General features: G+C 43.6%; 1 protein-coding gene across 2 annotated transcripts in view; it reads left to right on the top strand.

Annotated features, from left to right (window-relative positions):
- The window catches only part of IL4R (interleukin 4 receptor), a 66,538-nt gene extending 51,567 nt beyond the window's left edge, over positions 1-14,971 (top strand). For both annotated transcript variants that reach the window (XM_043979688.1, XM_043979689.1), the window contains 4 exons: positions 910-1,006; positions 3,336-3,414; positions 8,225-8,274; positions 11,956-14,971. In XM_043979688.1, coding sequence (XP_043835623.1) covers positions 910-1,006; positions 3,336-3,414; positions 8,225-8,274; positions 11,956-13,825 — 2,096 coding nt within the window. In that variant the 3' untranslated portion in view covers positions 13,826-14,971. The remainder of the gene's footprint in view (positions 1-909; positions 1,007-3,335; positions 3,415-8,224; positions 8,275-11,955) is intronic.
- The last annotated feature ends 296 nt before the right edge of the window (positions 14,972-15,267 follow it).

Genomic DNA, 15,267 nt, shown 5'->3' with positions numbered 1-15,267 from the left:
TCTCCACAAGTCCACACAGACCATTTTATTTTATAAATCTAGTAAAACTGGACCATATACTGTCCCTTGTACACAATATTCTCTTTTTTTGCGGGGCAATGGGGGTTAAGTGACTTGCCCAGGGTCACACAGCCAGTAAGTGTCAGATGTCTGAGGGCAGACATTTAGACATTAGAGAGTTTCCCTGGGGAGCCAAGGGACTAAATGACTTATGTAGAGTCAAACAGCCAAGGTCCCCCTGGCTTTGAGGCTAGTTCCCAATCCATTATGCCATACTTCCTCAGGCTTGTAGTGAGCACTTAATATATATGTGTATGTACATGTATATTTATGTACATATGTGTGGATAGATACATATCCGCATACGTATACATATACATATACATATACATATACATATACACAGGTGCATATATGTGTGTACACATATATCAATGTGTATACATATGCATATATGTATGCACATATGTATGTGTGTATATATATATATTTTAAAAATACATTCTTCCATCTATTCTTTCATTCACATGAGTAGGCATAGATAGATGGATAGATTGTAGGCTCCTTGAGGGCAGGCACAATCTTGTCTCTTTTTTTATCCCCAGAGCTTAAGTCGACCACCTGTCACACAGTAGGCACTTAATAAATGTTTATTGAATTGAACTAATTTTATTTCAAAAAGATTCCCAGGGGCAGCTAGGTGGCGCAGTGGATAAAGCACCGGCCCTGGATTCAGGAGTGCCTGAGTTCAAATCCGGCCTCAGACACTTAACACTTACTAGCTGTGTGACCCTGGGCAAGTCACTTAACCCTCATTGTCCTAGAAAGGGAAAAAAAAAAAAGCAAAAAGATTCCCAGCTAAAAACCTATAGCAAAATGTAACTTTGTACTGGTCTCTTTGTTTCCTAGAGTATGAACAACCTTCTCTGACCCTAGAATTGGGGGTGCTCATTTTCTGCATCCTGATCCTGTTCATTAATTTGCTGTGCTATTTCAGTGTCATCAAGTAAGTACAGTTTTGTGGGAGCTGTAGCCTCATTTATATTCATTTCATCAGCAGACTTCCTAGTAGGCGAAGGAGGTGCCATATTAGGATAAGGAATGTGATGGTAGTTACTTAGGTTGTTGATTTCTCTCTTGTCCCTCCTCTTCTCCACTCCAGTCTCCAGCCTCCTAGGTTAGGCCTTAAAATAGCCTTCTAACTCATCTCCTTGTCTCTCCCCTCACTCCCTCCCCCAATCACCCCACTCCAATCTATTCTTCACAAAGATGCTGAAGTAATTTCCTAATGTACAAGTTTGACCATGTCACTTCCCTGCTCAAAAATTTTCCATGGCTCCCTATTCCCTCTAGAATTAAACATGACCTCCTTAGAACCTTATATCTCTTTCTACAGTCAAGGTCCAACCTTACCTTTTTAGTTCATTGTACCCCATCCTATTATCTCCAACAGTTGTTTGTGGGTTCGAATTGTAAGGTTGAATTCACACTCGGTAAAGTCAGTTCCTTCTACTTTGGCAAATGAATGACCCAGAAGGGTTGTGTCTAAGATCAATTATAGTTACAGTCATGATGATAATAGAAACATGCCTTGTTGGAGTCAACAGTCTTAGGTTCTATATCTGGCTCCACCATTTACTAGATAGATGATAATAATCAAATCATATTTCCTTTAGCCTCAATTTCCTCATTGGCAAAATGGAGAGAGTCATCTCTGCCCTCTTGGCCACAGGTTGTTTTGGGGAAAGTGTTTTGTAAACTTTAAAGCCCTATAGGAATAGGAGTTATTATCATGTATCAGCTAAATTGGGACTTTAAAAACTTGGGTTCAAATTTGGCCGTAGGGATTATGTGATCTTAGGCAAATCTGTCTTTGAATCCCATGAACCTGTAATGCCGCCACCCATGATTAATTACAAAGCTTGACACTTGAGGACTGTAAAAATATTTTTGATGACTAGGGCTAATTTGGGGGCTAAAGCTGACTGGAAGACTAATCTGGGGACTTTTGACTATTTGGCTATCTGACTGCTGTTAATTTAATGTGGGCCGCTTATAAAGTTCCACCACACTGCTCCACTCCCAAATTAATAAGCACAGGATTAAGAAGCCTCTTAACCAAATAATCAAAGCAGAGTTTATTTATGAGATACTATTGAAAATTAAGAATACAGGGAAATAAAATGTACAACCTGACTGCATTGTGGGTGCATCTCTTTCCACTATCTCTTTCCCACCTGCTGGACATGGACCTTCTTTAATACAATAAGGACCTTAGGGCAGCTAGGTGGCGCAGTGGATAAAGCACCGGCCCTGGAGTCAGGAGTACCTGAGTTCAAATCCGGCCTCAGACACTTAACACTTAGTAGCTGTGTGACCCTGGGCAAGTCACTTAACCCCAATTGCCTCACTAAAAAAAAAAAAAAATAAGGACCTTAGCCGCCGCTTGCCTTAGGGCACTCAGCTCCTTTATTCTAACTCCGCTTAATCTTCACTTTCTCTAACCTGTACCCTGTGCTGGCCACTTCTGTGCTCTCTGCTGCCTCCTGGTCAGTCAGTCTGTCTGTCTGCTCCGTCAGTCTGCCGCCTTTGCCGCCCCTCTAATCTTGTCCGCCTCTCTTAATCTTGTCTGTCAACCTTTCCTCCTTCCTCCTAGTCCTGCATTACTGTTTGTCTCATTCCCCCCCACTTCTAATCTCTTCAGTGCCGCTTGACCTCTTCTCAGCCTCTCTCGACAGTCCTTGTTCTACTGAACCCTTTCTAATCTAACTCCCAGGTCTATATATACCTTTCTTATCTCCACTCAAATCTCGGGGTTTCCTGCGCCCCCACAGACCAAGCTAATCCGCCAGCCAGGGCTGTGGCTGGTGGGGGGGGGCGGTGCGCTCCAGCCTCACGGGCCTCAGCACAGGCTATCCGGGATCTTTCAGATAGCTCCGTTCAGGTTGGAGGGAGCTGGGTTATTTTTTCCCCCAGCTGTCTGACCTGGCGTCTTGTACAGCCCACAGGGCTTTCCAGCTCAGCTGAAGCAGAGGGGGAGGGGCACCAGCACCTCTCACACAGAAGAAACCCTGAGGGCCTAAGGCTTTCTAATCTCAGCCTAAAGGTAGGATCCCCAAATCAAAATAAATTTCCACAGGACTTACAGTGGGAAGATTGCCCGAGTGAGAAGGGATCAGAGTCCACAGGTATTTTTGCCACTTTCTCTCCTTGATTCTTTATGTCTTTCTCTGCCCCAACTCCAACAGTTCTTCCTGAGGGATATTTATTCCACTCCCCCCCTCCCCAAACTGACTGACTCATGTGACCAACACTTGAAATTTCTTGTCTTACAGGATTAAAAAAGTGTGGTGGGATCAGATCCCCAACCCAGCCCATAGTCGCTTAACTGCCATCATTATTCAGAGCCAACAGGTAAGTCCTATCACTGTCCACATCAACTCAGTCTCAATTCTCTGTACCAGTGTTTGGAGTAGTAGCATAGGTAATTAAAAAATGACAGTTGTCAAACCATATATGCTGACTTTGGAATGTGTATGATTTAATTTCTTACCCAAGCAAATACTAAAATACATCAGTAACTACTGATCCACATGCCTACTTTCTCATCCCCATAAAATCTTATGAGAATGACCTATACATATGTAGAGGGTATCATGGATGAAATACAGAAAGCAGGCTTTCATAAACACTCTTTAATGGCAGATCATTTCTTTGCAGCCCCTTAACCAATTGAAAAGTATAGAGAATACCAAATATCCCTGTATTTATTTTGTTGATTTTTTTTTTAAGTATTGCCTTGGGGAGAACTGTAATTGGTTGGGTAGAGGCGGCAGCTCTAAGGTTGCTCCCATTGCTGCCTGGGCAGGGGCACTCATGATCTTGGAGAGAGGTTGAGGTGAGGCCCGAGTTGCTTAAAGGATTGCTAAAATGAGTTTACAGAAACAAACTCCCAGTGATCATAGGGAGACCATTCTAGAATGGATTATGGAGGTCTCCTGGCTTACCTGGATAGCTCCATGAATAGGATATGTAAACAGACAACTAGAGACCAAGTACAGGCATACATTTCTTTGAGGAAACAATGATGTCCTTGTCCATGGATCCCAGGTTAAGAACTTTGGATGATCTCGAATCCCACCTTCCTCTTTACCACCAGCAACAACTTCTGATCAAATACCACCAATAAGCACCTGTCTGTTGCAAGGGAGCCTTGGGAGTAGCAACACCTCCCACACCACTGGTTCTCCTTCCAACCCCACCTTCAGGGGTCATCTATTCCTCACCAGCTACCAAATATAGGGCCAGCAGGATGACCTGGCTAAAGCACTAAGGACCTCTGAGGGAGAGGCGGAGGGCAGTGCTTCTAGCCCAGCTTCATAGCCATCATCTGGGGAAAGCAGCTCCTGTGGAGAATGGGCCAGTCATTCCCACCACCTACCAGTCAACTGCCACATGAGCAAGAAAGCCCACCTGGTTGAAGCAGCAAATAGGGCACCCTGAGAGGAGGAGATAAGAGGCAGCATATGTCAAGCAAGTCAAATCATCATCTCTTCTAGGTCCCTAATAGAGATAATCCAGGACCCTAAACTAAGGAAGAGAAAGTTCTTATCTGTAAAGTGGTTGTTACTTTCATATATCAGAAACAGATACATTTTTACCAGTGGCAATGATGCCAATGAAAATAATAACAATAATAATAGCTGGTATTTTATGGTACCTACTATGTGCCAAGCACTTAGTAAGCTAAGTTCTTTAAAAATATTATCCTATTTAATCCCAACAAAAATCCTGGGAAGTAGGTGCTACCTATTCTTACTTGACAGTAGAGGAAATTGAGGCAAACAAAGGTTAAGTGACTTGCCCAGGGTCATTCACATCTGTTTTCCTGCTGTGCCCTAAGAACTATGGGACCTTTTCATCTGACTTACAGCTGAAACCTCCAATTTCTGTTCTCTCCCGGTTAGCTTGTGAGATCCTCTAGAGCAGGAGCCATCTCTTCTATTTGCATCCCCATTTGTTAATGCTGTGCTTTGCACATAGTAAGCACTTAATAAAAGCTTCATTCATTCATTCTTTCATCCATCCATCCATCCATTCATTCTTTCATTCTCTCCATTAGTTGTATTTAATTTAAAAAGTGAAACAGTGGCTAAAGCACCGGCCCTGGATTCAGGAGGACCTGAGTTCAAATCCGGCCTCAGACACTTGACACTTACTAGCTGTGTGACCCTGGACAAGTCACTTAACCCTCATTGCCCCGCAAAAGCAAAAAACAAAATTAAAAAAAATAAAGTGAAACAAGGAGTTCAATATTTGTGGTGAGGGGCAGGGTGGGGGGGGGGGGGCTAGAACAAAAAATTAGAAGTAGCACAAAGGGCAGAAAATGCAATCCAGAAAACAAAAGAAAAAAAAATGGGGGGAAATGAGATCAGCTACTCTCTTACTATCCTTTTCCTCTTTTTGTATTCCCTGCACTTGGCACAGTGGCTGGCTCATAGTAAGCACTTAGTAAATACATATTGTCTGAAAAAAGAAAGTATTGACTTTGTAGACCTGAATGTAACTTTGAATGCTGTCTTCCCACAGTGTCTCCCAATCATGCATTAGGATCATACAAGATTCCTTTATGAGACCACAAAGATAATGTTTTTACAACATTCCTACTTATTAATAATTAGCTCTATGCTCCCTGAAGTTATATCCCATTGTCATGGAAGGAATTCTACATCAGGTCCAAATGGAATAGGGATTACATGTCGTGAGGTCCTCCTAATGTTCCTATCTATAAATGACATTACGTTGATTGTGTCAAGCCCTTGAATGATACAGACTTCTAAGTGACATTAGCCTAATAATTCACCAAATGGAAAAATCAAATGTTTGCAGAATGCCTGTCCTTTGATATGGCGATTGAATGGAAAAACCATTAACCTGGTCCAACGGCAACAAGCATTTAGTTAAGCCCCACTATGTGCCAAGCACTGCGCTAGGTGCCAAGAACACAAAGACAAAAATGCAATGATCCCTGCTTTTAAGGATTTTGCATTCTGCTGTCAACATCATTATGTGTGCATTGGACAGACAGCCCAGATAGACAGTGTGCTAGACTCCGAATTCACAAGGAAAGCTGACTGGATTGCATTTGGGAAATTGTGTAGGGCTTTCAGTGATCTCAAGCTGCTCTCTGACACAAAAACCCATCTTTTAACACCAAATATTCTCTCAGTGATGCTATATGCCTGCAAATCATAGAAGACCACAATTTCCAAAGCATCAAAATTGCAAGTGATCCAAAAGGCAGTGGAGTTATTTCTGGTGGCTATCGGGAGGCTATTGCATATTACCAATGATGACTCATGCACAGGAAGTGGTATTAGAGAAAAAATCCAGGAAATGGATGATCAGAAAAGGAGGTGGGTCTTTTGTGTAGTAAGAGCAGCAGCCAGCAGCCAGCAGCCAGCATTGATACCATAATGTTAAAAGACTCAGCTAAAGGAAGTCTTCCTATGTGTTGGACAGAGCCACCATGGAGGATTTATGTGAGGACATAAGAAAGAATCAGGATGAGCTGGTGCAGACGAGATGTAATCTCTACCATTAGAGGGAGTACTGGCATGGATGAGATCACAGAACCATCCTTTTGAAAGAAGAGAGTGGAAAAGCTAGCTTGAAGCTTAACATAAAAAAGCCCCCAAAATCAAAACCAACAACAAAAAAACCCCCCAAAACCCCCTAAGATCTTAGCAACTGGTCTCAACACTTTCTGGCAAATAGAGGGAGAAGAAATGGAAACAGTGTCAGATTTCATATCCTTGGGCTCAGTAATCACTGCAAACGGCAACTACAGCCATGAAATTAAAAGACACTTGCTCCTTTGGGAGAAAAGCTATGGCTCACCTTGACAGCATACTAAAAAGCAGAGGCATCACCCTGCTGAAAAAGGTCTGTATGGTCAAAGCTACAGTTTTTCCAGTAGCAACGTATGGCTGTGAGAGTTGGGTTATAAGGAAAGCTGAGCACCACAGAACGGACACTTTTGAATTGTGCTAAAGAAGACTTTCTTTGAGAGTCCTTTGGACAGCAAGGAGGTCAAATCATGTGCTGGTGCACCATCAGTTGGACTGGGTGTGGGATCCAAATCAGGATGCAAGGGAATGTAAACCAAAATCTAGGCCAAGTTGGGAAACAGGTTTCTGCAGAATGCCAAAATCCAAGGGTTTGAGGTAGAGCAGGAAGCTGGGTGAAGGAGCCTAGATTTCAAACTGTGTTGATCAGTAGAGAAACAGGAGAAGCTACAGGGAAGGTCCGTGAACTGAGTCTTTGTCTGAAACAACTTGACTCTCCAAGGGGTTGGGGCTCAGCCTTGAATGTGCATTGATGTGTCAACATGATGTGGTCATATATCACCTCTGCTATGCCCCCTCCTAATGATAAGGACAGGAGCTTAGACAAGGTGGGAGCACAAACCTCAGAAGGTCCTACTAAGCTGGAAAGGCTCTGAGTACATGCTTAGCCCCTAACCGTGTGCCTATCATTGGAGGATAAGCGATTTAAGTTCAGAGAGGTATGTCAGAAGGTTGGCCACCAGGTGATGAATTGGTCTGGCCACAAACTGACAAAGACCATCTACTAAAGTGTGAATGGTTTGTCATTTTCATCAGGGAAGAGAGGACCCACACTCAGAAAATGAGGCTACCATACTAGTCCAGATGAGAGGTAATTAGGGCTGGAACTAGACTGGTAGCCGTATAGTAGAGAGGAGAGGCTATAAGTAAAAGATGTCATGGAGGTTGAAGTGACAAGATTTGACATTTGAATAGATATGTGGGGTAAGGGAGAGCCAAGAGTGAAGAATTACAGCAAGGCTATGAACCTGGGAGATTGGAAAGATGAAGTTGCTGGTTTTAAAATTTGTTGTGGGCAGGGGCAGCTAGGTGGTGCATGGATAAAGCACAGGCCCTGGATTCAGGAGGACCTGAGTTCAAATCCGGCCTCAGACACTTGACACTTAACTAGCTGTGTGACCTTGGGCAAGTCACTTAACCCCAATTGCCTCACACAAAAAAAGAAAAGAAAAGAAAAGAAAAAAGAATGGGATAAAATTTGTTGTGGGCAACCTTTCCACATTGAATTCACTGAATTTGTCTATAAATGAATGGGAAATCTTGGCCCTGCTCTTGCCAAGTTGACTGTATCTAATCTATTGTTCCTTTTCTTTTAGCTTTCAGCATGGAGGAAACTGCCCAAAGCAAAAGAAAAGAGAAATTTCCCGTAAGTATATTAGTTCAACCACAGGTCAAAATGAACTGAGGAGCAAATCTAATGGAAATCAGGTAGCAGGCCCAAACCACTTTTGGACAAATAGTGGGAGGAAGGGGAAAGGAAGAAGCATTTATGAAGTACCTGTCATGTACCAGACACTACGCTAAGAACTTTTAAAATATTATCTCATTTGATCCTCAGGAATAGCCCTGTGAAGCAGGTGCTATTATTGCCCTCATTTTACACTAGAAAAAGGGCTGCTAGGTGGTATAGTGGATGGAGGCCAGGCCTGGAGTCAGGAAGACTCATCTTCCTGAATTTAAATCTGGCCTCAAAAACTTACTAGATGTGTGATCCTGAGCAAATCATTTAAGCCCGTTTGCCTCAGTTTCCTCATCTGTAAAATGATTTGGAGAAGGAAACAGCAACCAGGGTCATCAAGAGTCAGACACAACTGAAAATGACCCAACAATAACCTATTGGAGGAGACCAAGGCAGACAAAGATTAGGTGACTTGCCCAGGGTCACACAGCTAGTAAGTGCCTGAGGCTAGATTTAAACTCAAATCTTCCTGACTCCATGGGAAGTATTCTGGGTTTTGGTTGTTTTTTTGGGGGGTGGGGGGCAGTGAGGGTTAAGTGACTTGCCCAGGGTTACACAGCTAGTAAGTGTTAAGTGTCTGAGGCTGGGTTTGAACTCAGGTCCTCCTGAATCCAGGGCCAGTGTTTTATCCACTGTACCACCCAGCTGCACCCCCCACCTGGGCCAGGCATTCTATCCACTGAACCACTTAGCTGCCTCAAGAAATAGTGGGACCAGGGGCAGCTAGGTGGTGCAGTAGATAAAGCACCAGCAGTGGATTCAGGAGGACCTGAGTTCAAATCCGGCCTCAGACCCTTGACACTTACTAGCTGTGTGACCCTGGGCAAGTCACTTAACCCTCAGTGCCCCACCAAAAAACCAAACAAACAAAAAATAATTTAGGGGGCAGTGAGGTGTTGCAGTGGATAAAGCACCAGCTCTGGATTCAGGAGGACCTGAGTTCAAATCCGGCCTCGGACACTTGACTAGCTGTGTGACCCTGGGCAAGTCACTTGACCCTCATTGTCCCCCAAAAAAAGAAAAGAAAAAATAAGAAATAATGGGACCAGGAGTCTGAAGACCTGGATTTGAGTTGTGCCTCTGATCATTTATTAGAATAGGGTTGGTTTGGAGGTAAAATAAGATAATGTATCTGAAAGTACTTTTTATGACCAAAAAAGGGATATGTAAAGGTCAACTATTGCTACTTATTTATTTAAAACTGGGTCTCCCTATCTTTCCACCAGTCACTCATGGGTTAATCTCAATAGTGATGTGCAAGGAAGCTTTAAGCTGTTCCATCTTTCCAACCTGAGTTGGTTTGCCCGTTCTTGGGGAGCCTGGTAACCCACTGCTTCCAGCTACTTATGGTATTGGTACCAGACATAGAGAACACTCCATTGGGTTTCATCCTCCTGTACCTCAGAATCCCCAGACTTGAATGATGCGCCAGCCTCCACCTCCCCAGCAGCAGAGATTACAGTTCTGAGCCATCACACCTGGCCAATTATGGTTACTTAAAGAAATTAAGCAGAGGAACTAAAATCAATTGCATTGACTCTGTTTTGGGTAGTCTTGTCTCTGTGCATTTGCTTTTTATTGGGAAAATTAAGGATGGGAAGGAGAAAAGGAAAAGTCCTAGATATATGTTTATGTTATGTTAAGCTGGTGAGGAGTAAGTATGGATATAAATAGTAAGGAAAAAATTGACCCTTGAGAAAGGCGGTCAAGGGAAATCTGGGGCAGTGGGGAAGCAAGGAGACAGTTTGTAGCCTGGTTGCTTCAGAGAGAGAGGCTACTATAAAGAATGACCTTCAGGTCTCAAAGTGGAAATCATCTTACTGTAACAGTCACATTTAAGGTAGACTGAGGCACGAAGTTCCAGACACAATCAATTTATTAGTAAAGCATAAATTTACCAACAAATAGGATTTCAACTTGCCCTGAAGAGTTAAGACCCCAAATGAGGGGGACAGCACTCTTTTATAGTTTTGGGGAGTACAAAAATTAGCAGGCTAGCATCATAGATGGGGTGGAAATTGGGAATAAGGGATAGCAACAACCCCCTCCTTCCCTCTCGTGACTAAGAAATGTTCACTGTGTGAGTCCAACTGCATCTGCAAGGACAGAGATAGCAAACCAGGTTTCTTTAGATAACAAACCAGATATCCCTGAAGGATAGCTTGGTGGTATAAAGATGCAAGGCTAGACTCCTTGGTGTCCACCTGTATCCTTTAAGGGTAACAGATTTCCTTGCACAAGAATAGAACAGTAATTAACAAGAGAACTGGAATTCTAAAATTAACTAATTACAAACCAGCTGAATGCTGAACTAAGTTCAGAGACAAAGAATCACGACTTGGGCAATTGGACAAAATCAAATAACTGTAAGTAGGATCAATTTTTTTAAAAGACTGAGTCAATATGATTATTTCCTTGTCAAAACCAAATTCTCATTTGTCACTATCCATATACCTGGAACTACTAATATTGGAGAAACAGCCACAGTATAGTGAAAAGAACAAGGAGCTTGAAGTCAGAAAATGTGGGTCTGGCTTCTGGCTCCAATATTTACCAGCTGTAAGACCATGGCCAGGTCATTTAATTTCTCTAAGCCTTGGTTTCTTCATCTATAGATGGTACAAATAATAGTAACATATTTTAGGCCCTTAATTTTCCCTTTTAAAAAAAAAAAGTCTCATGCTGTACCCCAAGTCCATTGATCTCTGACTAGTAGATAGCATTCTTTATGATGACTCTTCTAGAGTTCTTAAGTTTTTCAAAGTTATTTGTTTTTATAATTATGTTATTGTACAAACTGTTCTCCTGGTGCTGCTTATTTCACTCTGCATCAGTCAGTTCATAAGACCCCTTCTTGGTTTCTCTGAAAGCACCCTTTTCATCATTTTTATAGGACAATAGTATTTCATTACATTCAAATACCATCATTTGTTCAGCTATTCCCCAACTGATGGGCACCTCCTCAGTTTCCAGTTTTTGGTAACCCAATAAAGATCTAATTTTTGTACATATTGGTCATTTTTCTCTTTGATCTTTTTACGGTATGAGTCTACTAGTGTTATCACTAGGTCAAAGAATAGAAACAGTGTAGTAACTCTAGGGGTATAATTCTAAATTCTCTGCCAACAGTGTGTTAGTGTGCCTGTTTTTCCCCAGGCCCTCCTACATCAGTAATTTTTCACCTTTTTGTCAGCTTTTCCATATGAGGTAGAACTTCAGCAAAGCTTTAATTTGCATTTCTTTAATTATTAGTGCTTCAGAGCATAGAATCATAGAATTGAGAGCTGGAAAAGCCATTAAAGATTATCGAGTTCAACACCCTCATTTTACAGGTGAGAAACCTCAGGAAAGTTAAGTGACTCGTCCAAGGTCACACAGCTAGCAAGAAGCCAGGGCTTCTGACTCCAAAACCAGCCATTTTATGATGCTCAAACCTACTTGTCTTAACTCACAAGGAAAACTCTTGGTAAAACCTATAGTACTATGCAAATGTGACATAGTTGCAAACATATACAATGCTTAAAAGTTGAACAAAGTCCCCTTGCATTAACTCATCTTTTTTTTTTTCCCCTCTCTCCAAAAAAATAGGCACTGGAAGACATGCCTTTCCAAGTTGTTTCCCTGTTTGTTTAGCCATGACTCAGGAGGGAAAAATGAGCCCCATGATTTTTCTAAGGGCACTCATCTCCCTCTCCGAAGCAAACTAGAAAGCTGGCCAATGGAAGCCTGCAGAGCTGTCTTGATACCAGAACAGATCAGTGTGGTGCAGTCAGTCGAGCTTTGTGAGGCTGAGGTGGAAAGTGAGAAAGGGGACGCTGATGATGTATCCTTCTCTCCATCCCCAGAGAACAGCGCAAACAGCTTCATACAGAACAAAGAAGCACTCAAAGCCAGGTTTGGCCAGACACTGTTCTTTGATATCATAAAAGAGGAGACTTTTATGTCATGTTCCAACCAGCCATCGAGGAAATACAGGGACTCGACAGATGCAACTGAGTCACCACCAAATGAAAGCAAAAGTCCAAGCCACTGCTGGGACAGTCCTGCCAGGCTGGGTTCTCCCATTTTCCAGAATGGTTGCCTGAGTGTTCCACACATTTCTGAGAGATCTGACACTGTCTGCCAGAGTCTTTGCATGGATGCTGTTTCTTCCAAGGTCAGACAGCCTCCTGAGCCCCACCAAGAGCAGTGGCAGTTGCCTTCAGCGGCCCAGACTCCGGACTCTGCGTCAGCCTTAGGTTTAGCAAATGCATCCATTTCAGAGGTACTCCAGGTTGTTGATGATAACCCTGCCTATCGAAGCTTCAACAGCCTCCTGGCCCAATCTTTGTCCAGGACTGAGGAAGAGCTGAGCCTTCCCTTAGGTTCATCCAACTGTTCACAGGAACAGATGGCCTTGTGCCACGGAGACCCTGATCTACAGCATGGGGTTAGCTGCTCAGAGGACTCCCAAACCTCTTCTTCCCATGACTGCGAGCCGTCTTCTTTGCTTCAGTCAGAGGGAGAGAGCTGGGAGGAGATCCTAAGACAGAGGGTTCTCAGACAAGAAGGTGCTGTCACTTGCCCCACCATTTTAACATCATCGGGCTACCGGTGTTTTGACAATGCTGTAAAGCAAGGCAATGACCAGAATTATAAGGCAGCTAGCTTTAATGTCCCCGGGGAATCTGGGTATCGATCCTTTGCAAGTCTCCTAAATTACCCTCCAGAGACCTCTACCGAGGAGTCCAAGTCTGGAAAAGAGAAAGGGGGATACAGGCCTTTAGAAAACCTTGCTTCTCCTAGCCAAGAGGCGGAGGAGGTGACTCCGCTTCCACTATTTACCTTTGGCCTGGATTTAGGAGAAGCTATCGCTCAGAAACACCAGCATAGCCCCGTGCCCTCCAGTTTCCTCAAGATGTATGGTCCCCAGGAGACAACAGGGGAAGAAATAGCAGAGCATGCTCTGACATTGGGCCAGGATGGCACCGAGAAGCATGACGACACCCCTGAAGAATCCAAGGTAGATTTCAGCAGTGGCATAGTCTACTCCACCTTGACATGTCACCTCTGTGGGCACTTGAAGAGATGCCCAAGTCCAGATGGAAATTATAAACCCTTGGGCAATGCCCAGAGCACAAAATGTAACTGTGTGGTTGAGTTCCCAGAAACAATGCCTCATCCTCTCACAAAAGCCACCAGCTTGTGCCCCCCGGAAATAATGAAGAGTCCAGAGAATAGCGTGCCAATGACCTCTTCTGTGGAGTTTCTGGGGGAGAGCCATTTGGAGGAAGAGTCGTCTCTGGGAATCTGTGTGTCTCTCCTTCCTCAGGACTGTGAAGATCCATTTGGCTCCACCTCAGAGAAATGGAAAGGATCCCCTCACCTAAAGGCCAGCTCTGGTGGTGTATTGAGCCCAAGCCAGTCCAACATGGCAGACTGCGAACATGAAGGCAACACCTACATAAAAGTTTCTTAGATGAGCTTTGGGGAGCTTGGCAGTCCTCTCGATCAACAGGAATACACGCTTGGTTTAGGGAATCATGGGATTTCCTTTGTGTGAAATGTTTCCTGAGAAGAAGCCAGCATGCCATTGCTATGACCTGAGCAGACAGCAGTTGTCCATCTATGAGCCAAACCCATGAATGCCAGCCTAATGCCCATTGCCTAGGGGTTGGAGGGGAGCAGCCTTGGGCCTCAGAGCATACAATCTTTATTCTGGAGGCTAAGCAGCTTGCCACAGGATGAAGAAGTATGCCTGAGCAGGGCATAGGGGGCTCTAACCCTTTTTCCATCCTATTCTCACTTCACTGTCCTAAAAGACCCTCTTTTAGGCTACTCACCCCAAGTGAAATACAGGGACCTCAGAGCAGCCACCAGCCCAACAGTTTTTGGTGCATCCACAAAACTTCCCTCAGAGCTGGACATTTCTCAGGAAGAGCTTTGTCAAGGTCCAGGGTGGACATAGTTGGTGACTTATAGAGGAGCGGCCCCTCAGTTTTTTGAATGTTCATGTATTTTCTGCCACTTTATGCTCAGATCATTCCTTACACCTTTATTCAATTATTTTATGACCTGATGATTGTAGAAATTGCAATCCCCCCTGCACCTTTTCCAGTGGACACTGTCTTGGGGGTTTCTAGCCAGGGTCTATTCCTATCTTTCCCTCCTTCTCACTTGCCACACTAGAATGTGGAAAAGCCCAAAGTGCCTTCTGGAAATCATGGAACATTGAAGATTAGAGCTCAAAGGGAACTTTGAACATAGAATATCTGAGGAGAAAGGGACCTTAGCACATAGAATATTGGACCCAGAAGGAACATTAGAGACTCCAGATCCCATCCTTGTACCAAAGAAAGAAGAAAGGTGTGCACACACAGCTCAGTAAGTGGTAGAACCAAGGACTCCAAGCCAGTGCTTCTGCAAGGCTTCTGTACTAGTCATGTAGTGAGAAGGCACAAGCCTTCCAAGTGAGATACAGTGGGGAGCACTTCAATAATTACTCCTTATAATAGCTAGCATTTATGGAGTGCTTTAAGCTTTCCAAAATACTTTACATGGGGCAGCTAGGTGGCGCAGTGGATAGAGCACCAGCCCTGGAGTCAGGAGGACCTGAGTTCAAATCTGGCCTCAGACACTTAACACTTACTAGCTGTGTGACCCTGGGCAAGTCACTTAACCCCAATTGCCTCACCAAAAAAACCCAAAAAACAAAAGTACTTTACACAAGTTATTTCATTTGTTCTTCACAACAACCCAGTAAGGTAGCTGCTATTATCACTCCCATTTTGTAGTTAGAGAAGTTGAGGCTTAGAGGAATTAAGTGACTTTCTAGTAGACATAACCAGGTCTAAGGTCGGTTATGAGGATTTTTAGGGCTTCCCACCAGGTTCCTACTATATTTTAGGAGACTGAGTAGAA

Source organism: Dromiciops gliroides, chromosome 1 (genome assembly GCF_019393635.1).
Source record: "Dromiciops gliroides isolate mDroGli1 chromosome 1, mDroGli1.pri, whole genome shotgun sequence".
NCBI lineage: Eukaryota > Metazoa > Chordata > Mammalia > Microbiotheria > Microbiotheriidae > Dromiciops > Dromiciops gliroides.
Note: the sequence above shows the minus strand (reverse complement) of the source record. Positions and strands in the feature narration are given on the sequence as shown.